The sequence below is a fragment of the Nyctereutes procyonoides genome, unplaced genomic scaffold (assembly GCF_905146905.1).
Source record: "Nyctereutes procyonoides isolate TBG_1078 unplaced genomic scaffold, NYPRO_anot_genome, whole genome shotgun sequence".
Taxonomy (NCBI): domain Eukaryota; kingdom Metazoa; phylum Chordata; class Mammalia; order Carnivora; family Canidae; genus Nyctereutes; species Nyctereutes procyonoides.
Window position 1 is genome coordinate 16,602,204 of NW_026575141.1, and position 23,004 is coordinate 16,625,207.

General features: G+C 34.6%; 1 protein-coding gene across 1 annotated transcript in view; it reads right to left on the reverse strand.

Annotated features, from left to right (window-relative positions):
• The window catches only part of CALCR (calcitonin receptor), a 58,760-nt gene extending 38,188 nt beyond the window's left edge, over window positions 1-20,572 (reverse strand). The window contains exons 1-5 of the mRNA XM_055307252.1: window positions 20,522-20,572; window positions 13,740-13,896; window positions 11,561-11,671; window positions 8,146-8,258; window positions 5,131-5,222 (exon numbers count right to left, since the gene is read on the reverse strand). Coding sequence (XP_055163227.1) covers window positions 5,131-5,222; window positions 8,146-8,258; window positions 11,561-11,671; window positions 13,740-13,896; window positions 20,522-20,572 — 524 coding nt within the window. The remainder of the gene's footprint in view (window positions 1-5,130; window positions 5,223-8,145; window positions 8,259-11,560; window positions 11,672-13,739; window positions 13,897-20,521) is intronic.
• Between the last annotated feature and the right edge of the window lie 2,432 nt (window positions 20,573-23,004).

The window sequence follows — 23,004 nt, forward strand, 5'->3', positions numbered from 1 at the left end:
ATAGACCACTTCTGTCTTCAGGGACCTTATATGCTACATAATTGTTTATTTACTCTTATGATAAATGTTCTGAAGGAGAGGTATAGCATGCTAAAGAGGTTAATTGAACTTAATATAAGTAACTAGGTGTTTAGTTCTCAATGCAAGCATCTTGTTGCTTCAGTGAACATGCTCTGTCAGCTCTGAAATGTCTTAAGTAGAAAATAGCACAAACCTGATCTTAGCTGTACTTCATTCCTCTTTATTAAAAGAAATAGGTATTTAGATAGATAGAACATTGCTTACTCTCTGAATGGAAGGAAACCAAGTACTATAGAATCTCTAATAGCAGAGATAAGGCAACATAATCTACTTCTGTCTTGGCCCAACCAAACTCACTCAAAGGTGAGGAAGAGATAATGATTTACTTAGGTATGAATCTCAAGATGTCATATTTTAAGGATAACACTAAATGTTATTTTCATGGTTTTAGTTTGCTTGGTGTAAATCTTCCACACTAAAATTTGTTTCAAGTAATTGGGACCCTATGTATGTATGTGTGTGATTTTGGGGAGCCTGTGGCTGTATGAGAAGGCATTTATATTTGCCCTGAGTTTTGCAGATTGCATAAACCATTTTGATATCATAGAATAAGGAACAGCAGTGCTTAGTCCTTTATAAGACTGTCATTACAGTCACATTCAAAGTAAGTAAGGAAAGAAGCAAGTCATGAAACAAGTAAAAGTCATTTGAATTTATTGGTGCATGCAAAAATATGCATTGGAATAACCATTGTGATCGGTACAAGTAGTCATGTTTCAATGTATCTCTACATTTTCCTTTACCTAGCTATCATATCTTGTTTACAATGAAAGACAAGTGAGGAGAGGGGAGGGAATGTGGAACGGATCACATTAAGACTCCAAGAAAAGTTTGAAACCCAATCCATTATATACATCTTTCCTCTCCAACAAGAGACTTTAAACCTTTGGATTTAGCACACAATCTCTATACTTAAGGAATTCCTTTTCAATCAAAATTCTTGCTTCTTTTCCTATTACTACTGTTCTATGAATGAACAGTTTGCCAAGACATGAGCAACAGTTATCTTTTGTGTCCTGTCATGTCAAGGGTGGGTTGGAAGAAAGGAGGCTATCTTTGGTGCCATTGATTTAGTGGTTTCTCTGGAACAATAGGAAGACAACCAGAGATGTATAATGTTGGCCACTATACAAGTACAAGATAAAGTGATATCTCTCCATCCACCATGTAGATGTGACAGAGAGTAATAGTGAATACTGAGTAAGTAGAGAGGAATCAGTATTGCTTCTGCAAGTCCCAGTGGAAACCCTCCTTTTGTGCTGATATGGCCAATGTAATGTAACATAGACAATGTAATGCAATAAAGACACCTCTTGTCTTCCAACACATATCTTTATTAACTTTCAGGCAAGAGTAATTAATATTCAAAATTTGATGATCAGTAAGGCATGAGTATCAAGCAGTCAAAATGGATGCTAATGAATGTTCAATTATTGTGCTTTCCTGAGAGAAAACTGAGATGTTTAGTAATTTAGGACTATTCCATAGAAATGTCAATTGATAAATTCTAAGTGGAACTGATTGGATAAGTGACTTTTATTGCAAATTTGCTTAAAATGGTAAGGAAACAAAGACAAATAAATGGCCACTTATGTGACTTTCTTAAGATAGTCTTCCCTAAGGGTATCTTCATCTTAACTCTCTTGTTGACATTTATTATTGGCATCTAGTAGTGAGGAGTCTTGCTGAATACATTTGATGTTTCTATTTAATCTCTCTCCATATTGTTGCTCCTATTTTTCCTGCAAAGAAAATGAATATATATATATATATATATATATATATATATATATATATATATGAGTAATTTCCCAGATTTTTAGCAGCAAAGTATTGGCAGTTCCATAGCCTTCCGTATATTTAGTAACTTTAAATTCCTCTGCAGGCTTTCTTAGCCTGCTGGTTTGAGGGGGACACCTGGAGGGTTATTCCTTTTTATAGACACTATAAGGCACATTTTATGAGTTAAGAGAGAGATTTCAAAGAGATGATTATGAATGGGGCATTAGGTTTCAAAAGTGGAGCTGGGTGTAACTCCTCATTTTGATTTCTTGAAAGTTTTATGAAATTGATTGGATTTTGCAAAAATAACTCAAGCCTGGGAATGTAGAATTAAGCAAGGGAGTGATGATTATATTTTTGCTCAGGTTTCACACAGACGATGCCATTTAAGTGCATAAATCATAAAAGCTTCCATTGTAATAAGCAGTAAAGACCTTAAGGGTGGTGTTGAACATCTGAAAACAATTCTGGGAAAATGTTGCTAATTAAAAGATAAAATCCAGTGATAGATTAGAATTACCTTTTATTTTTTGCTTTTAATATTTATGAAATGCAAATGTATAGAAAAAAATCCAAAGATTCAGAAACATACTTTAATTTTTTAATACTTTAATTTTAAGAAAATGTATGCCCTTGGTATTTTTAGTTTGGATAGGCTTAAGATAAAATTAAAAACAAGTATAAAAATCAGATGTGACTTCTTTCAGATTTGAATATTTGATATCTCAGCATGTATGTTTTTCATAACCTATTTGTCTCTTGTTGTGTGTGCTCTGGAGAACAAGCTATTTCAGTTTCTGCTTTCCCATTACTGTATTCAGATTATAAATCAATAAGACTTAGTTTTCCTCCCAAGATTTAAGTTGCTGTTTGGTAGGCTTTTGGAACTGAGAGACAGTAGGACAAAATTAGGTGCTTTCTAGACAATCTGCCCCCAAATTTGCTTGAAGGTTTGGCCAGATTAACTTTGTTCTGGGTCTAAGTGGAGTTGAGAAATATTTTACTTTGCTTATGCGCTGCACTTTTAAACACACATCTTCAGTGGCTTAAAATAGAAATGAATGTAGAAGTAATATTTTTATTTTCTTTGCTGATTTGGCTCTCACATCTCATCACTTATTTAAGTGACTAAAGAAATAAAAAACTAAGAAATGTCCCGTTGACATTTTTTATCTTTAAACTCCTGAATACATTTATTAGTTGCATCATTACAAATTTGGGGGCTGTTCTTTCAATTTTTTTCCTTTCAATTTTTTTCTATGGTTATATTAAAATTTTTAAAGGTTAGACTTTTAGTGACAGACTTTTTAATCAAAGTTGTATGGGAGCCATGATGATGTATTTATTCACCGTGGCCAAGTGCAATTGAAAAATGAATAGACATTCCAAGATTAATCATGCTATGTGTTTACTCTGCTATATTCTGATTATAATTGAAAATGCTCTTCTAGTCTAATTCTAGTAATTAATCCCCTATATCTTGTTGCTTTGTTTATATCTTTCTCCTGTTAAACCATATATGGAAGGAGGTAATTCTCTGTTTATTTAAATTATTATTTATTTATTATTAATCACTTAACAAAAAAATTCTACCCAGTTACATTGCTTGATCAGAATAAGAACCTTGACTATGTAAGATATAGACATAATATGATAATGGTATAAGATGAAGACAAAGATTAAAAAGGGAGGGCAGCCCGAGTAGCTCAGCAGTTTGGTGCCGCCTTCGGCCCTGGGCGTGATCCTGGGGACCCGGGATCCAGTCCCATGTCAGGCTCCCTGCATGGAGCCTGCTTCTCCCTCTGCCTGTGTCTCTGTCTCTCTCTCCCTCTCTGTGTCTCTCATGAATAAATAAATAAAATCTTAAAAAAAGATAAAAAGGATCAAGGGAAAAATAGTAGTTGTGTTCAGGGAGTGCTTATACCTCTTGGCTTAATTTTCTTTAGTATTATCATGATAATATCTTAACAAAAACCAAATTTGTTATACTATGTATGAATCACTGTATATTTAGTTACATTATCACATTTTTTTTTAAGATTTTATTTATTTACTCATGAGAGACAGAAAGAGAAAGAGAGAGACACAGAGGCAGAGACACAGGAAGAGGGAGAAGCAGACTCCGTGCAAGGAGCCCCATGTGTACTGGATCCTTGATCCCAGGATCAGGCTCTGAGCTGAAGGCAGATGCTCAACCGCTGAGCCACCCAGGCATCCGTCCTGCATTATCACATCTTTAAAATGTGGAGGATTATTTGTAGTCTGAACCTATGAAGGAACTTTTCTTAACCATTTGTATAATACCACCACAGCTACAGAAAGTATTACTTGAAGGAAAGAGTAGTGTAGAAATTTGTCAGAATTTTCAGGAAAGGGATATAGTGACTTATGATGCCTTTGATTTAAAGAAATCACAGCAAATTTAGGATGTTTCTAGGCCTGAATTTAATATATATTACTATCTCACATGCATGATGAAGTCATTCCTAAAAAAACAGACTCAAAGCTTCAAATTCTCCATTATTACAAAATCAGTATTATATCAACTTAATCATTTTGCCATAGATAATGCAATCAAGTGCATAGACATGGTCTCAGAATAGAAATCTCATTGGGATTTTACTCCTCACAGTGTCTTAGACTATAACTGCAGTTAAAATGCTGTTTTCGTGGGTAAAACATTGACACTTGACTCTTCTTCCAGAGATTCTCCTTGGTCCCAGCTGAGTGAGTCAGGGCCAGAAGGGAGCCTTACCTTCCTTCTATGGCTAAACACTATCCTGGTCTCACTAGCAACACTTCTTTTCTGGCCAAATAGCAACACTTCTCTTCTGGCCAAATCTGCCTGTGATACAACTCATAATTAGGCAAGGTACATTTGAGCTTCTGGCCATGGCCTCCATATTTAGGATAGAGGTAAAAGAAGAGCGTCTCCTCAATACTTCCTGCAACCTTAACCACTGTGAGTGGAGCTTAGCCTTCCACATTTTAATACAATGTCCTTATGGGGTTTATAGGACTGTTTCATACTGGGAAGGAGCCACACTGCCTTTGAAAATTATATGAATCCATCTTATTTTCCTCAGAGATGGGGTTAAAAAGCATGTTTTAATTAATTTCATTTTCCGTGCTATTTCATAACTCCCAGTGTTGTATTTCTCTTGTGGTTTGCAGAGGATCACACCCTTCCCCTAACTCTTGCAGTTTGCCATTTATTTCAGTACCTTAAAGAAGAAAATAAAAAGCAGATGCTATGAGGCTACTTACTTGAAAAACACGAAAATCCCCAGCGAAATCACCAAGGTGAAAATCGACAAAGAATGGCCCACAATAGCCAAGTAGTACAGAACATATGCATTCTGAAACAACAAGAACGGAACAGTTATAAAAATAAACAGGCAAATAAATGATAGTAGAGGAGGGAAAATAGTTTCTATTTTTAATATTAGTGTAAATCAACAACTGTTCTCATCCTTTAAAAAATCTACCAGAAGGGTAAGAAATGTTTCAGATAATTAAATTATATTGAATCATAATATTTGGGATTAAGAGGTTAAATATTATAAGATTATCAGTTATATTAGAATATGCATGATAGGGTGGGAAGAATCTAAGACTGGAGTCATCAGAGCTATTCTTTTTTTTTTTTTTTATCAGAGCTATTCTTTACTCAGAGTACTCATCCTTAAATCTTTGTGTGACTCTCATAAGTCAGTTCACCTCTCTAGGTCTCAGTAGTCCTCATCTCTAAAATAATTTGGTCAAAGTCAATGATTTTTCAAACAGTTATATGCTGCTTATAAGAAACATCATTAACTACTGGGATACAGAAATATTGACCATAAAAGGATGAGAAAAGCTGATCTGGGTAAACACTAACCACAAGAAAACTGGTGTCATACAGGTCCAGATGCTAATTCAGGAAGACAGAGCGATTTTTAATTTCTATTAACCTAATAATATAAACTCAAACCACATGAAGCATAAAGCAAAAACTGACATCACTTAGTAATCAACAGAGCAGATGATACAAATGCAGTGTAGATATGTTGGATAATTTCTGTGAAGTTTTTTAATTCCTGGGAGAAATGTGGCATTTATGTACAAATCATTAGGCTTCAACATTTGATTCTTATCAATTTCCTTGTGAAGAACCTGATATTGAAGCACTGATTCTGCTAAAAGGCCCTCAAAGCATGCAGAGCCTTTTGTTTGGTGATATGTATTATTGCTGGACAGAAACAAATATTGCCTTTCTAGGCATTGAAATTTCAAAATGAATTAATCAACCTCTCTTGAATTGTGGCTGTTGAACCAGTTGATGGGGTATTTACATATTATTTGACACTTTCAGTATACTACTCTCCTAATAGCACCCTGTTTATCCTTGCACAAATGATTACAAGGTTGGAATAGTTGGCTTATAGCTAGAGATGTTAAGGACTTCAAAATAGCTTATACTCTCTTTCTTAGAAAATATTTAGGAATCTTTGCAAGGAAACAAATACTCATCTCCTAACTTTTCTCCCACCAATTCACTTTCTGGCTACTTTTCTAACTTCTCCACTAGACAAAACCATGAGTGGCACATTCTATGAGTTCTTCCTTTTAAGGAATTCACCATATAGAATCCCCTTGCCATTTAAAATACTGTTTTTAATTTGGATATATACCCATGACTCTATCCTCTGTCATGACTTTATTTTTATCTCTGTATATTTATTTCTAAGAAAACTTTATATAACTTAATTCATTTTCTTTCAGTTGCCTCCAGAATACTTTAAAAATATTTACTCTTCTGAAACAAAGTTGTCTAAATGTGTAAGATTAAACCAACAGCTCATAATTTAGTTGCCATTCTTGGTGTCATTCTTAAGACTGAGAAACACTTTTTTAAAAATACTAAGTTGGTTTCTTTGAAAAACATATATTTTTTGCCTGTTGGTAGCTGGAAGATTTGTGCAAAGAATTTCGACCATTATGTTAGGTGTGTGGAGGGGAACATTAACTCTTAAAATATTTTATTACTATCTCAGATGTGGCCAGAGTGAGAAGATGACAAATATGGCAGCACTAAGAATTATTTATTTGGGTCTGCACTCTTTGTAACAATTCAGTTAACAAGTTTACTATTTTTTTCTGTAAAATCATAATCAGCCCTCATTCAGGAATTCCTTATTTGGTGACATGGAGTTTCAATCAGATCTTATTAAGTAAATAGCTCTCCATTAGGATGTAGACATGCATCTGATTCTCAGAGGTGACTAAGTAATTTGTAAAGGGGAACAGGCTTTGGTGCCCCCAGCCTGTGCCTGTGACAAGATACTCCCCTAGTCTCTAGCCAGCTGGTCTCTAAGCTACCTATTCATCTTGTTTGCTTTTTGTTCTTGCTTGTTTTGTTTTTAATAAAGGAAAATTTTCTATACTCCTAAATCCGCTCTATAATTAACAGAAGTAGTGATGTGCTTTTAGCTTCCAACTTAGTAATTATTTAGCATACAGGCCTGTCTTTGAAGGAAACAACAGATTTCTGTTGCAACGCCAGGGCTGCTCAGGGATAGCCTGTGTGGTTAAGTACTGATCCACCGTTTCTCCCAGCAACATGGGGAGAAGAGGCTGATTGTCGGCTTAGGGATTCTTTTTTTCAGATTTCTCATGCATTTGGAGAGTAGGTAGGTATCTGGATTTTTTTCCGTTGGCTTAAATGCTTCCAAGCAGAGATGATATTACAAATATTTAATAGGCACTAAGACATAAATTCCAACAAATCAGAACAGACTAAACTGCCACACCTGTATCAACTGGCTGATAAGAAGCCTTATTCTAAGGGTTCCTTCAAGTCCTGATAGTAAAACTATAATGGGCCTCTTGGGGCAGGAAAGGGGGGGAGCAACTGTCAACTTTGTGACTTGGGAAAAAAATCTATAATTCTGGAACTCTTTCGGTAGAAGAGAGATCTTAGAAAGTCCCTGGAAATGCTGCCTGATGTGTAGCATCTGGGGGAATCCCATCATCTCTTCTATGGACACTATTTCCCTCACTATAAATGACCTGATTCTATATGCTCGAGGAACTCTTTGACACTAAGTGCCAACCAAGAAGTAAAATATCATTTTCTCTAATGCTACTTCATAGAGTCCCTAGAACTCACAGGCCATGATCTGATTTCCTTCTATAGAATAGGTTAGCTTTTCAGTAGCAGGTGTTTTATAGTCATGCATGCATTTCTGTGTAAAAATAATGGCATTCTCTCCCAATACTGAGATTTGAAATAGAACCTACCTTCAGTTTCTCAGGAGTGAAAGCATTACACATAGTATAGTTGGACCAGGTTCGATTGTTCTCAGGATGTTTATACCAATCCCCTTTTTCATCACAGTATTTTGTAACCTTTTCTGTTAATGAAACATAACAGTTATTACATTACTATCTCAAAATACCAAGAAGGAAAAATAAAGCTTAAGAGCCATTGCACAATTGTTCATCACTTTATAGAACTTGAATATGAATATAGGTCAATAGACACTACCATGAATCATGCATTTTACAAGATGTTTTAGTATGTGTTGTCTTGTTTAGTATGTGTTGTCAGCAGAGCCACATAAAGCAAATGTTCCCATCTCTATTTTACAAACAGGAAGCAGAGAGTTTGAAGTCACTAGATAGTGGGTCAGCTAGGATTTACTCTCAAGTCCATCGCACTAAAAAGTGCTTCCTATACCATACCTAGTATTTTTAAACAAACCTTACATTTTTTATTTTAGATAGGAACTATGTGAGAATGGCAAGACCATACTTTCCTTCATTTATATGCAATATGTATTTATTAGGTTGACTGTATGGAACCGTAGATTCGTTTGTATGTACTCCAAATTGTACTCCAACAATTATTTCAAGCAGCTGAAAAAACACATTTTTCAAGCAAAAGATGTTTTCAAGCAACCTGTTAGAACCATCATTGCTTAATGTATATGTGTTAGAAAGTTAAATAGAAAATTTTTTAATTGTGAATTTGCTGAGACAATCATTGGACTAAAACTATTTAAAGAATCACCATTGGATACCAACAATATTTCAAAAAAGGGTTAGGACTAAACAGAATAGAAAAACTGGTATTGACAATTGGTCAATGATTTTGCTGATGTTATTAGTCAATGATGACCATTCCAAGCTTAGTTGCAATTTCTAAAAAGTGGTTTGTATTGAAGCATTTTATATTTATTATATTGTCAGAAAGTAGCTTATTATTTCATCAAAAGGAAGTTTTAACAGAGTTATTTAGCTATATAAGGCAAAATACATTCTATGGAGGAGGGAGGGGTATACTTCCTGAAAAAGTCCATTCTAATCACAGACAAGACTGTAGAAGAGACTATTTTCTTCTGATGTTACTAAAGTCTGGATCTAGGGGTTTCCTGGAAATGCATTTCCTGCATTTCCTTATCGATTGCAGCTAGAAGATTTGAGTCCTCTTCCACTTGGCAAATCTTTCAACATCTGAAGAAAGGATATGACTACTACCCTAACTTCCCTTTCCAAACCAAACATTCCCGTTTACTCACACTACACAGCTTGGTGTTCCTTCACAACCTGGAGTCACTCTGCATGTGCTCGATACTGGTATTTCCCTCTGAAATAGTTTTAAGTTTGGACTGCCCCCATGAAGAACACAGCATTCTTATTTCACTCCACATCCACATGGGGGAGCTTTTTACAGATTCTCAGGCCCAATTCGCAGAGATTCAAATTTCCTTATCTGAAGAGGTATCCAGGCATCAGCATTTTTAAAAGGCTCACCCATTCCAAAGGGTAGCAGGGTTGAGAATCATTGTCCTAAACCATTTGTTAACCATCTTGGATCTGTGCCATTAACACTGATTAAGTGTTTGATGCCTTAAGTACCTACTTGTTAAATGTGCTTTTTACATTCTAGCTTATTCCTTCAGGCTACCAGCCTCTTTTGAATTTCAATGCTGTTATTCACTCTATTATTACCTTTTACCAAGCACTTTGTCTAAAATGAAATCTCTGTCATTTCATTAAACTGTTTTGTTTATCATTAAAATATACTGTTGGGTCAATGAAGTCCTAAAGAATTTCAATTTGTTGAATATAGGTATTTTTAAGATGTGTTTTTCTTTTGAAGCGGATTTGTCCCCCACTTGAGAGAGTTCTTTCTAAAAACCAGGCTGATAAAATGGATTTATGCCAGGAAATCCCTATTTTGCTGACCAAAAACTTGTCTTTTAGTCAATAATTATAGCCACTTTGGCAAGAGCCCATTGCTGCTCTGGAATGGCCTTGTAGCCTCAATTGCAGAAAAGCTCTTTATGCCAATCAAGTTATCTCTAATGTAGTTGTCAAATCAAGATGAACAAAGCATCATTTATTGGGAAGAGTCATCATGAAAGATGATCATCAAAGAGCACTGAGTTAGAGTTTACAGGAATGTAGTGCTGAGCAGGGCAGAGCACTCAGCCCTTCCTCTTTACACGATGAGAATTTTCAGAAGTGGCTGGCCTGAACTGGTTTTAAAGTAGCCCCCTGTAATCTCATTTTCATTATCTCAGCTTTAATGGGGTAGAATTTTGGATCTCATTCTTGTTAGAAGCACCAAAAGCATCTCTTAAACATTGACACAGGGAAAGAGTAATTGCTCTGCTCTAATCTAGATCCTGGAAACTTTCTTGCCTAGATTTTACTATTTGACAATTGTTTTCTTTTCTTTTCTTTTCTTTTCTTTTCTTTTCTTTTCTTTTCTTTTCTTTTCTTTCTTTTCTTTTCTTTTCTTTTCTTTTCTTTTCTTTTCTTTTCTTTCTTTTCTTTCTTTCTTTCTTTCTTCTTTCTTTCTTTCTTTCTTTCTTTCTTTCTTTCTTTCTTTCTTTCTTAAGATTTTATTTATTTATTCATGACAGACGGGGGTGTTGGGGGGCGGGGAGAGGCAGAAGAAGAAGCAGACTCCATGCAGGGAGCCTGACAGGAACCGCTGGGCCACCAGGGCTGCCCAATTGTTTTCTTTCTTAAGTGATGTTTTCACTTTTGGTCTATGCACAGTATAAGCTCCTATCATTCATGTCAGTGAGCAAAAGTAAACAGAAGGGCTGGTTGACCTGGAAAGGTGGTAGAAACTGACCAAACAAATCTTAGGAAAATCTGAAAGGTGGTAGAAATTGACCAAACAAATCTTGGGAAAATCTGAAAGTCACGGTTTCCATTGTGCATTCTATATTAGCCCAGTATACCCAAAGTCTAGATCAAGTATTTGCATAAGTCACCAAATAGAAGACAATTGAAAACTGAAAAACACATTTACTAAACCACATTTAAGTAAAACTTAAAAGTAAAAACACATTTACTAAACCACATTTAAGTAAAACTTCACAGAGTTAAACAAAATTTAAATTTTATTAAAATTTAATATTAATATTTAAAATGTGTAAAATTTTAACTTTTATTTGGAATTTAAGACCAACGTGCACAACTGACCAGTAATGTAACCTAAAAAATACGGAGAACTTGAAATATTTCTATACCTGGGTAATATTTCAAGTAAGGAAATGCTTCAGAAAGTGCTGAAACATGCAGAATATGATTAGATAGGTATCTTTTATATCTGATTTTCTCTTCAGAACCCTGAAAATTCTAAAAGCTTCAAAAAGCTTCATAGCAAAATATGAAATAAAAATAAACATTTTACCTGATGGATCAAAGTCTGGAAAATAATCTGGGCAGTACTGATGGGATAATACTCCAGCCGGTGTATCATCCCAGCACAGCCATCCATCCCAGGTGCGGTTGCAATATGGACCTGATTATTCAGAAAGAAATTAATATTAAAGTTTGAAAAAGTTGCAGAATTATCAGCAGGATTTAACAGTGTTCAATAGGATCTAACTATTTAATAGTTATTCTGGAGCTCTCTACGTGCACTTGCAAATATTAAAAAGAACAAGAGCAACAAAATAAAGATAATTAATTAACTTTACTAACTCTTAATCAAATTTACATTTTTATAGGGTTTTTTCCATTTGCTTTTCAAAAGACATACATGTCATCTGTATGGAATCTTTCCACCAAATCTTTCCTTTAATGTATCACCAGAAATGCTGCAAAGAAATCTTGTGAAAGTATATGCAATATCACCCCTGGATAAGAGGCTTACCTTGAAAAAACGATATGGCTATGGAACAGATAGATGCAACTAACCATTAACCTTAAGAGGGGTTGCCTTGGATAGTTCTATTCTTTTTTTTTTTTTTAAGATTTATTTATTTATTTGAGAGAGAGAGACAAGAGTCCACATGCATGCACAAGAGCAGGGAAGAGGCAGAGGGTAAGGGAGAAAAAAAATCTCAAGCAGATTCCCTGCTGAGCGAGGAGCCTGATGACATGGGTCTCAATCCCAGGACCCTGAGCCGAAATCAGGAGTCAGATCCTTAACTGACTGAGCCACCATCCCTTGGATAGTTCTATTCTTAATCCAAGGGTTTAAAGTTTAATTGTTCAAAATTCCTATTGGAGATGCATTTGTAGATAGTTAATAGATCACTTACATAACTAGTCTTATTATTTTAGAATCACACTTTGTCAGTGGCTAAAATAATGCTCAGTTTGAGCAGTTTTTGTATTTATCAACATTGGCTCCGAGTGGTTTCTCACTGCTTTCAAAATTTAATCTACCTTAAAACATGAAGATCTGCCTCTATAAAGCTATTCAAAAGAATAAGACTCAGTCTTTGAAGTCAGTCAAAAGAAAGAAAGAAGAGAGAAAAAAGAAAAAAGAAAAGAAAAAAATCTTAAAATAATGATCATAGTACAAAAATTCAAGCTTCCAAAATGATTAATACTGAAGTGAAGGAGGCTGCTCTCACCTGGCCTCTGAAAATAAATTTTGTGTTTCTGTTGTTTCATTTACTTCAGAGGAATGGTTTGTCTTTGGGCAGAGTTGCATCTAATGACTTTTCAGGTTCTTAAAAAACACTGAAACTACCACAGACAGAAGAATAACATGTATCTGTCTTTTAATGGTCTTGAGTTTTGTTTAAAGGAAAATGGTAAAAAACAAAACAAAACAAAAAGAAAATAAAGGAAAATGGTAAAAATAGGAATTAGAAATTAAAACTTTAACTATTTGAAGGCAAACAATTTGTAGAAATAGAATATACTTAGAAGATTTTCCACCCTACCAAGCAGTGTTATCTTAGAATATACAACGGTGTAGAAATCTCGTTGGGACTTTTCAAATGCTTTAGGGGACAGGGCAGAGAACTGAAATGGAAGTAGTAATGTCTGGCCATCACATAGCCTTCTATAGCTAATAGAATGTGCCTGGCCCTGAAAACATTTGAACAGTCAGAGTATTCTAGAGAAGGTGATAGGTAAACAATGCCTCTGCCTAGGAGAGAGCTTTTTCTAATTCCTCTGGGAAATGTGGGTAGAAAAGAGGAAGGAATAGCAGGAGTTGCCAACCAATTGACAGTTAAGGGAAGATACTGCCTAATTAACCCAACCAAGACATGGTTTTGACAGGATTCACCTGGGGCTAATTCTCTGCCCACCATTTTCCACTTCCCTTCCTGTCATTTTCCAATTCCTCCATCACTTAATCCTGTATTGTTCCTACTTGCCAGGCATGAATACTGAGTTATTGTAATAATTTTGTCAAGAAGTTCAGTTGTTAGCCCAAAACCAGTTGGGTGAACTTGGGTAAAGAAAGTAGACATGTCTCTAGCATGAAATACACAAACATACCATAGCTTGAAAACCACTGTTAAAACTGCTGGCATATTAAAATTAGCCAACACATATTTATCCACAGAAGAAAATAAGGCTTTAATGATGTTTGAAATCATGTTTGCATACATCCTTCTTTTTACCTTCTCCTTGGTATGGGGGTAACTGCTGCATGCGGTCATAGCATTTGTACTGAGCATCTGACATTTTCTTTCGTCCTAGGACGTACAGAAATGGCTCGGACTCCATATTGGGAGGATAGGTGTCATTTGAAGTAGCAGGAAGAACTGGGGTTGGGTGCTGTATTAAAAAGAAAAATCAGTTACTTATAGAGAGCAGGAATGGGTGTAATAGAAAAAAAAATGAAACAATCAAAAAGTTTGAAAACATTTCCCTTCATGAGCAACAATTATTGATGGTCTCCATGTAGGATATTTTTCTTCATAACTAAAAAGTATATTTATACTTCATCTACAACTTCTACCTGCAAATTTCATATTTGCATTCGTTCTATTCACTACTGAAAATGTATAGAACCCACCCAAACTCATGCACCTCTTTATCATATAAGACTTTTAATTTTATTATCACTGTAAAGTTTAGAAGTAAACAAAACAAATAACCTGATTTCCAAAAAACACTAATATTAAATCAATTTTGCCTTCTTTGGAACTTCTAATAACCATGAGTCATGCTATTAAAAATAGATATATTCGTGCAATAAATAAGCTTTTATATTGAATTATTTCAGCTTTTTAAAAATTTGTGCTTAGATTATGTACACTGCCAAAAATTCACTTGCTATTCCATAAAACAAAAAAATCTGTTCTTCTGAGATAGTCTGTGTTGGATAATTGGCCTTAATATCTTTAAATTGGTTTCATCAGTATATGACCTACACAGGGTAATTTATTTCACTGCTGAAAATCAATGTAAATCTTAAATATTTCTCTTAGCATTTCTGCATTTTTGATACAGGCTGCATTGGTCATGATCACCGTCTAACACATCATCCTAAATTGTATTTGTGTAGATTTCAATTTCTTTCATGGCCATGATGTTTTTGGTGGTGCTTGAATCTGTTATTTTCTATATCCATGTTCTGCATAGAGAATTTTTTGAAGAAGACTGAAAGCTTCAGTCTGCACTGACTATTCTTCTTCTGAAGTTAAGAATACTCCTTGCTCTAACACACCTGTTAAACACATTTTTATTTGGCCTTATTCTGTCTAAATTATTCTCAGATTGAAGTTTCTCCAAATGTATTGGTGGCAAAAATAGTGTAATGTACTTTCCTCTATTTCTTACAGTCTCTAAAACAAACTCACTTTTATTAAGTTGACTTGTATACATCAGGCTACTCATAGCAGAACTGCAGTGTTTTTCAGTGTATGTTGTGTAGACATGGCATCCTGTCCTATAAGATAGCATGGGGCTAAATGCTAAACTGTACAATGAATAATACAACAAAAACTCAGAACAGACAGAGGGCATGGAATAAGAATGGTCAGGGACTTTGAATTTGAATTTGAATTGGACTTTGAGTGGCTGCACAGGCAGAGGAGAGGGAAGGCTTTTTGGCTAGGGGGAAAGGAATGCATCTAAGTCCCAGAGGTGGGAAATGGCATGTGTAAGACACTGTATGGAAACCATCCTTGGAGGAGAGCATCTTTGGGGGTTAGTAAGAAATGGAGTCAAGGAAAATCAGATAATACAGAGCTCTGAAAAGATGAACACTAAGTGCATGGTGCAATGAAAGGCTCAGTACATTTTATCTAATATTATTAAAACATGACAATAAAATAAAGATGTCATGCAGGTTTTTGATCAGAGAAGATTGGGAAAGGAGAGTGCTAGTAAAATTCATGTGGTGGGCATGAGATGTCCATAGATCAGAGCTGCGGAGGAAGCCAGGAAGCAGAAGGCATGGACTAGACCACTGCATGAGAGAACAGGGGAGCACAACCCTCAGCACTTGTTCAAATAATAAAAACATACATTTGAATATAAGGAATGGAGAACAGTAATAGTCAAATAGCTCTGATATTTTAACCTATATAATAGGAAAAAATGGGAGTGCTCCAAGAAAGGAGAACTTGGGAAAGGAAAACCTTACTATGGGAAGAAGGTAAGTTCTCTTTTGTACTTTATCTAAAGGTGCCAGCAAGCCATCTAAGTAGAAATTACTTGCAACAGAAGAGGGTGAGTACTTATTACTGTTATAGCCCTAGATGGACACTTACTCTGAATACAGCTGATGCTACTTTTTAAATATTAGGATTATTTCCAATCCTAATGCCTCTTGAATGTATGACAGAGAAAAGAGAAATTAATGTACAGACAGAAATTATTTAAAATGTACAAATCCTATACCAATGTATTTGAATATCATTCTGTTGTCATATGACTCTATCTTACTGGCTTTAAGACCAATAAATCAGCAAATATTCATTAAACCTGATAAGCCAAGCATTATGCTAGACGCTGAGAATACACTGCTGAATAAAACAAGCATAGATCCTGCCCTCATGGAGCTTACAGACTAGCAAGAAAGACCAACATTATAAAATATTTTCTGACACCAGAAATTTTGTTAAAAGTAAAGAACCATCAATCATCAACTGCTCAGATATTCCTTCAGGAACTGGAATGTGGTTTGGGAGTAAAAAGTATATATTTCGAAGAGATTTCATTTTAAGGCTTTATTTTGGATTGTATTAGTCTAAATTTGTATGAATGCATGCATCTGTGTGTGTTTTAATGATCTCACTGAAGATCACATAACCATGGTATTTAATAGATCATTGTGGCCTCCCAATAAGAGATATTAATTATAGGTTAACCTTATGCACCTATTTTAGATTCTTTGTAGCTCTATTCTTAGAATCTTTAATTGACATGAGAATTATCACTTGATATATTATTTATTTCTGGTTCATTTTCTCATATTCAAATCAAATGAGAAGATGGAATGTATTGTCATATATATATATATATATGTATATATATATATATACACATACTTTCTGTCACTTATATTAGATATTTGAGACATTAGGGACTATTTAGTTTAAGTTTGGCATTCCTTCCAGAAGTAACATTCTGAATTCTATCTTTACGTGGACTGGGCAACCAGCTAAGAAATGTTCCTGTGCTAGATGGAAATTCATGGAAGCCATGGGGAAGCATTATGTGCAAGGATATCAAGAGGAAAACCCTGTGCTTGTATTTTCAATTACAGTATTATTTGCTTTAATGCAGTTTTAACATCAATAACAGTATAGATATGACCATCGGAAAGAGCAGGTGTAGACGATAGTAGCATCAATCTTATCATTCTTGCAATATTGAAACAAACTCCAGTGAACTTGGTTTGGAGCCTGGTTCAATAGAGATTGTTTCAACACTGAAGGAATGAGAAATTAGAACTTCTGTCTGTCGTAGATGAGCCATAGTAATCTGAGTCCGCTCCTCATCTGGTTCGTGTGTGAGCATTGACGATGGAATTTTTCCAGTGGTAACTGAATGTTTCAGTGGATTTCTTCTGAAAATAACAGACACATTGAGGCATGCTGTCTATCAAGTAGATAAAGATAGCTAACTCTTTTATATATACATATATATAATATATATTTCCAATAATGGAGTTACTACTGCTTAAAATAATACATATACAAATTTTATGAAGTTCACTGGACATATAAACTTTTTGTTGATGATTTTGTACCAATAAAAATGGCTAGTGAGGTAGTATATAGTTCTCAGCAATATTAGGCAAAATAGAAGCAGTAGTGATTAGGTAAGACTACCAAACAATGTGAAAGACTTAAAGATATTTTACTTATCATAAGTATTATATTTATATATATGTTTATATATATATATTTGGGGGCATAAATAAATATTTTATGCTCACATGAGTATAGAGATGAGATATTAAGGGCACATTGTTTTTGTGGATAAAGACTGGTGTTCAAAATTTGCATACAAGCCACCTTACATGATTTTTCCAAAGCAAAACAAAAAACAAGCTCTTAATTGTTGTCCTATGTAGCAGTTTAGCCGCCGTATATGTGATGTCACTCCTAAAGGTTCAAGTAAATGGCGCCACACATACGGCCACCAAGCTGCCACCAATACCTGCAGTCCTCAGCTGAAACACCATTGGTTCTTTTCGTTAATAAATACTTTGCTTCCCACATGCCAGGTACTGTTCTATGTACTGGAGAGTTATCAGTGAACAAGACTGGCAAGGTCCTTGCCCTCATGGGGCTTACATTCTAGGTTTTGTACACACTAATCATGAAGTTCAAATCTGGTTTGAATGGCCATATACTCAAGCAATTCTTACTTTGATGTAAGACAACCAGGCTACTTTTGTGTTACAGGTGATTTCTAGAAGCACAGAGACAAAACAATTACAGGACTGTTCTATGTAAAACTTTAAGAAATGGTCCATCTCTGCAGTGGTTCAAACCTAATGAACGTGGGAACCCATGCTGCAGTGCTGAAGGGAAAAATTCCTAATGATTACCACAGAAAGAACTACTCTAAAAGGAACATGATTCTAGAACCCACAAATTGACATAACCAATAGGATTTTGATGTCACCATCCTTAATAATGACAGTGTAGATGTTGGAATTATTTGTTATTTGTAGTTTTCAGTTTCTTATACCTTTCAAAATAATGAAGGATAAAACAGAACTTTGTAAAGTGTTAACCCTGGTTCTTCCAGGTAGGATCAGATGGTTGGTATCCTATGTAATTTCTACTTACGAGTTATATAAATAACAAAGCTATTGCATAATGATAAATTCTAAGCAAATTAGGGAATACAGTTTAATTAACAGCAACAACAAAATGCTTCTCAGAAGAATCTAGTTTTTCTATGCCTTCATCATTATTGTTATAATCATCATCATCACTACACTTTTTTGAGTGCTCACTATGTGTCAAGCACTGTTCTAAGCCTACTGCATTACTGCAGATAAGGGAGAGGAAGTGAGTGGGTGATTTTGCTTAATGTAGATTGAGGCTCATGGAATGGGGTGGCAAACTGATATTTTAAAGAGCATTTGGAAATCAGATTGGTAAAATTCAACGAATATACTGGTAGTGTTTTTCACAGTAATATATTGAAGAGGTAATATTTTATGGTAATTAAAATCAATGCCACTTTTTAAAAAAATTACTTTTCTGGGAGGAGTATCAATGTGGAACACGATGAATGTTTTAGAAGCAAACTGACATTTCAAAAATTTTTTATGGGAAAACTCTTCAAATCAAATATATGATCCAAATAAAAGATAGAGAAGTAATTCCTGTTTGTCACAGCAAAGAGAGCACAGAGCCACTCAAGTGCCCTGTGCAGTACATTTGCTAGCAAAGAGATGCCCACAAACCATAAAACATTTCTGTCCATGGCTCAAATACATGAAATTCTTTTAATCTCTGAATTTTAAGGTATGTTAGGTAAAAGTTTTGAATAGAAGTGGTCTACTTTAATTTTAATACACCAAAAATGAGCTGTAGTCTTTATGATAAAAAAGATGGCAGTACCCAAACTGTAATTTCTATATCTAGTAAGCTACTTCAGTTTTTCTTCTATCAATGTCTAATATAATTACATGGTTTATGAAATAAAATTATCTAGAAATATTTCCATATAATTGATTGCATAGGATTTAATTTAAGCTCTAAAAAGAACAGTATAAATTATGAATGGAATATACCACCATTTCTGTAACTATAGAATTTCACCTTAGGCATTTATAGACAAAATTAAAATATGCTAGTAGTTCCTATAATATTCTTGTTTTTTTACTGTATTTACTGTGTAATTATTTATTTGTTTTTATTATATTTACAATGACATGAAGTTACCTGCATTTATACTAGATTACTTAAAAGTAATTATACTTAAATTATACTTAAAGCAAATTATACTGTATTTTATCTAAAGTTTAAAATAATGACAATCTTGCATAATAAAATAGACTCTACTCAATATCCAAGTGGATACAAAAAGGCTACTTTAACAATCATACCATAAGCCATTTATTTGATGTATAAGATTACAAAATAAAAATTCCCTTAAAATTAGATGAACATTTGTGAAATATTTCTAATATTTTCCCCTGAAATATGTTAAGAGAAACAGTTTATGCAAAACTGTAAGCCTCAGACAACACATTAATTAATAATGTAAATCCTGGAACCCTGGACAAGTTTTATTTGGGTGAGTATAATATCAGGTACTGACTGATTTTTATTACCAGCTATAATTCACTGGCCAATATTCTTCTGATGTGCTAGAAAGGATAAGGATCAAGACAACTCCTAATTTGTTTATATAAAATTTACCCATCTCTCTTTCATGTGCTGTGGAAATTGATGTGATGGTGGATTAGCAAAATCAACACAAGTAAATAGGCCTTGAGAGTATTTTCTAGGATAACTGCAGTTCTGGCTACTTGCTAACCTTTTAGGAATAAAATTGTATAAAAATTACATAAATTGGACATGATTTAAAAGGTTAGAGAGTTATGGCATGACATTGGTCTATGAAGACTCATAATTTTGAAATTGTTTCAAATCCATGTCTAACATGAAAAACATTTTACCCAAGAACATTATTGACTTTCCATGTTAATTTCTAAGATAATGTGGAGATCTCTCTCAAGTTAATGCTAAATTTTTGTAAACAAAGTTCACATTTCTCAGTGAACCATAATAGTAATCTAAATTGTGAAAGTTCAGAGCAGGGATCTCTTAACAAAACACAAAGAAAATGATAGTTTTGAGGAACTTAGTCTTGGCTTGTGGAACTTGGTTTTGACAAGATGTCTACCCTTGCAAATGCCCATTCATTCATACACTCTATTTTCAGCATTCTTGATTAGCTTAAATGATGTTTTACTTACATTTAGAAAGATGAAGAGTACCAAGCACCGGCGTGTGAGTGTGAACTTCATTTTTGGTTTTTGAGGATGATCTTCTAAGTCCTAGAAAAACATACAAGTAACAAAGACATTTAAATTAATAAATAGAGCTTTAATATTGACTATAGTCAATTTGTTTTTCTTGTTCTTTCTAGTTGACTTGGAGATGATCTTCAATATATTGGTGATGCAAATGCATTTACATGTTCCATTGGCCTTCCTTTCAGCCACGAATGACTGGTGTCTGTTTGTTGTCTAAAGTCCTCCTATTAAGAAATCCCACAGCCATCTTTACGTATCAGGACAAAAATAAGGAATTCAGAGACATCAAGAGCAATCAATGTGGACTTCAGTTAACACGTGTTACCAGTAGAACTGCTGAAAATTTCAATGGAAACATCCAAAAAGAAATCACTTCATTGGTTCATTGGACATGAACAAATACAGTCTATGATTTGTAGAGGATCATTAATCATGCCCTCTAGGTAATTTAAGGCCAACTTTGATTTAAGTAGTCTTTTTAGAGCCTTGAGTATTTTTCTTTCCTACAAAATTTTCAACAAACTTCAAGTTGCTACTAAGAATAAATTGCTTCAATAGCAAGGATTAAGTATGTCACCTAACAGCTCACCATTCCTACCCAAAAGCATAGAAGAGTTAGAAACATGCTGCTGTATTACAAATAACAGTTTTTTATGCCAGGCTTAAGTTAGTATCTAACAGTTTGCCTAATATACTTGCTCCCAAAAGAGTAAGCTATACTCCATTTACATATCAGTAAGAGAAGAGAAAATAAAGAAGGAGAAACTAAAGTTTTCTCCCAGATTGCTAGCATGGGTATAATGGTGGATAGGGAAGGAATTCAGGAAGGAAAGTAGGGGAAAGAGAAGGAGCTTTTAATTTGTCTTTTCCCTTAACTGACAATATTACTATGTGAGTATTGGATGAGCCTTATTTCTGGGGTAAAAGGTAGGACTTTTGAAATGTGTTATGTGTACTCATGAAATTAACACAGCTTTCCTTAATTAGATCTTGCTTTTTTTAGAAGGAAATTATAGATATACATTGAATTTCTAAAAGTTGGCTGCTTATGGTAGTCCTATGATTTAGCCTCTGAGAGAAGCAAAATGTGGGGAATGTTACAGGTGCCAGAATGAAAAGCCCAATCTCTTCTTTAGATGAAAGTCCTACTCATTAATTCCAAATGCGAGGGCTAAGCACAGTGAGAAGTCAGCTTCTCTATGAAGGTGAATATGGGGTGATTAGGCAATTAATTGGCTTCTTCTATGTCATATATTTGATGTCATTTGATATTTTATAAAGTATAAGTTGCTAGGTTTTGGCTCACGGTATCATCACCCTGAGGAGCGTCAGAGGCTGTGGGAGAATTGTTCCCCTACAACGGAGTGAGGCTGCAGTCATTTTGCTGTAGGAAAGGGGAGCCCCATGGTTTCAAAGCCTCACACACTACTTTTATGATTGTACCACGAACAACTATGGTGAATGAAAATAGTATGAACATGGATCTGAGATTGAAAATTTGGAAATGACAGAGGAGTTTAGTCGAGAAACAAAGTCCTTTCCTTTTTCCAATAATTGAGAGGTGTATAATTTTACATACTCTTGCATGATTTTGAACTATAATAAATTTCTCATGTACAATTTTAAAGCAGATCTGGGCTGTACCAAACTTAACTCTGGTCAGAAAATTTCAGCTGTAATTCTCCAGGATTAAATAGTACTTTGCCTCTCTTTGAGAGAAGTATTTCGTGGTGATCTGTGAAGAGGAGAGAAAGATCATATAAGTAGAATTATGAAGAAAGGGCTTTATGAATTTAAGGAAGAAAAAGAATGCCTTCTTCATGGCAAAGAAGAGTAGAATCAGAGTGGTGAAGAAGTAATTCATCTTCACTAAGATTCTTCCAAGGAAGGAGAAAAAAAAAAAAGAATGAAGAAAGTTAAAAAGAACAATGAATGCGGAAACCCAAAATGAACTAACCTATAGCTTAGTTGAATGGATGATTAAAGAATGGATAGACTGTAGGATGGAATCAAGGAAAAAACTTGATGGAAAGACTAACATGGAATTTCCAGTAGGTTAGGTTCAGAAGGACTTTATTCAGTTTTTTAACCCAAGAACCCAGAAAGAAATCTGGAACACAGTGCTCAGTAAATGTTGGTTGCTTAGTTTAAGGGATGACGTAGGGTCAGAATTTGGTAAGGCAGTAAGCATTATTCTTTTCCCAAAGAGTCATAGTTGTAGAGTTAAGAGATTCTAATTTCTGCTTTTACTTTTATTATTTCTTTTGTTTTCGTCAAGGAGTTTCACCTCTATGCCAGTTTCTTGTCTATAAAGACTCCTTAGCCATTCCTTCTTGAGTAGGAGAAGAACACACTTCCATACGGGAAGCATAACAAGCCCTCTGGATCTGTCCAGCAGTCTAGTTAGGGCAGTGGTTTCCAAG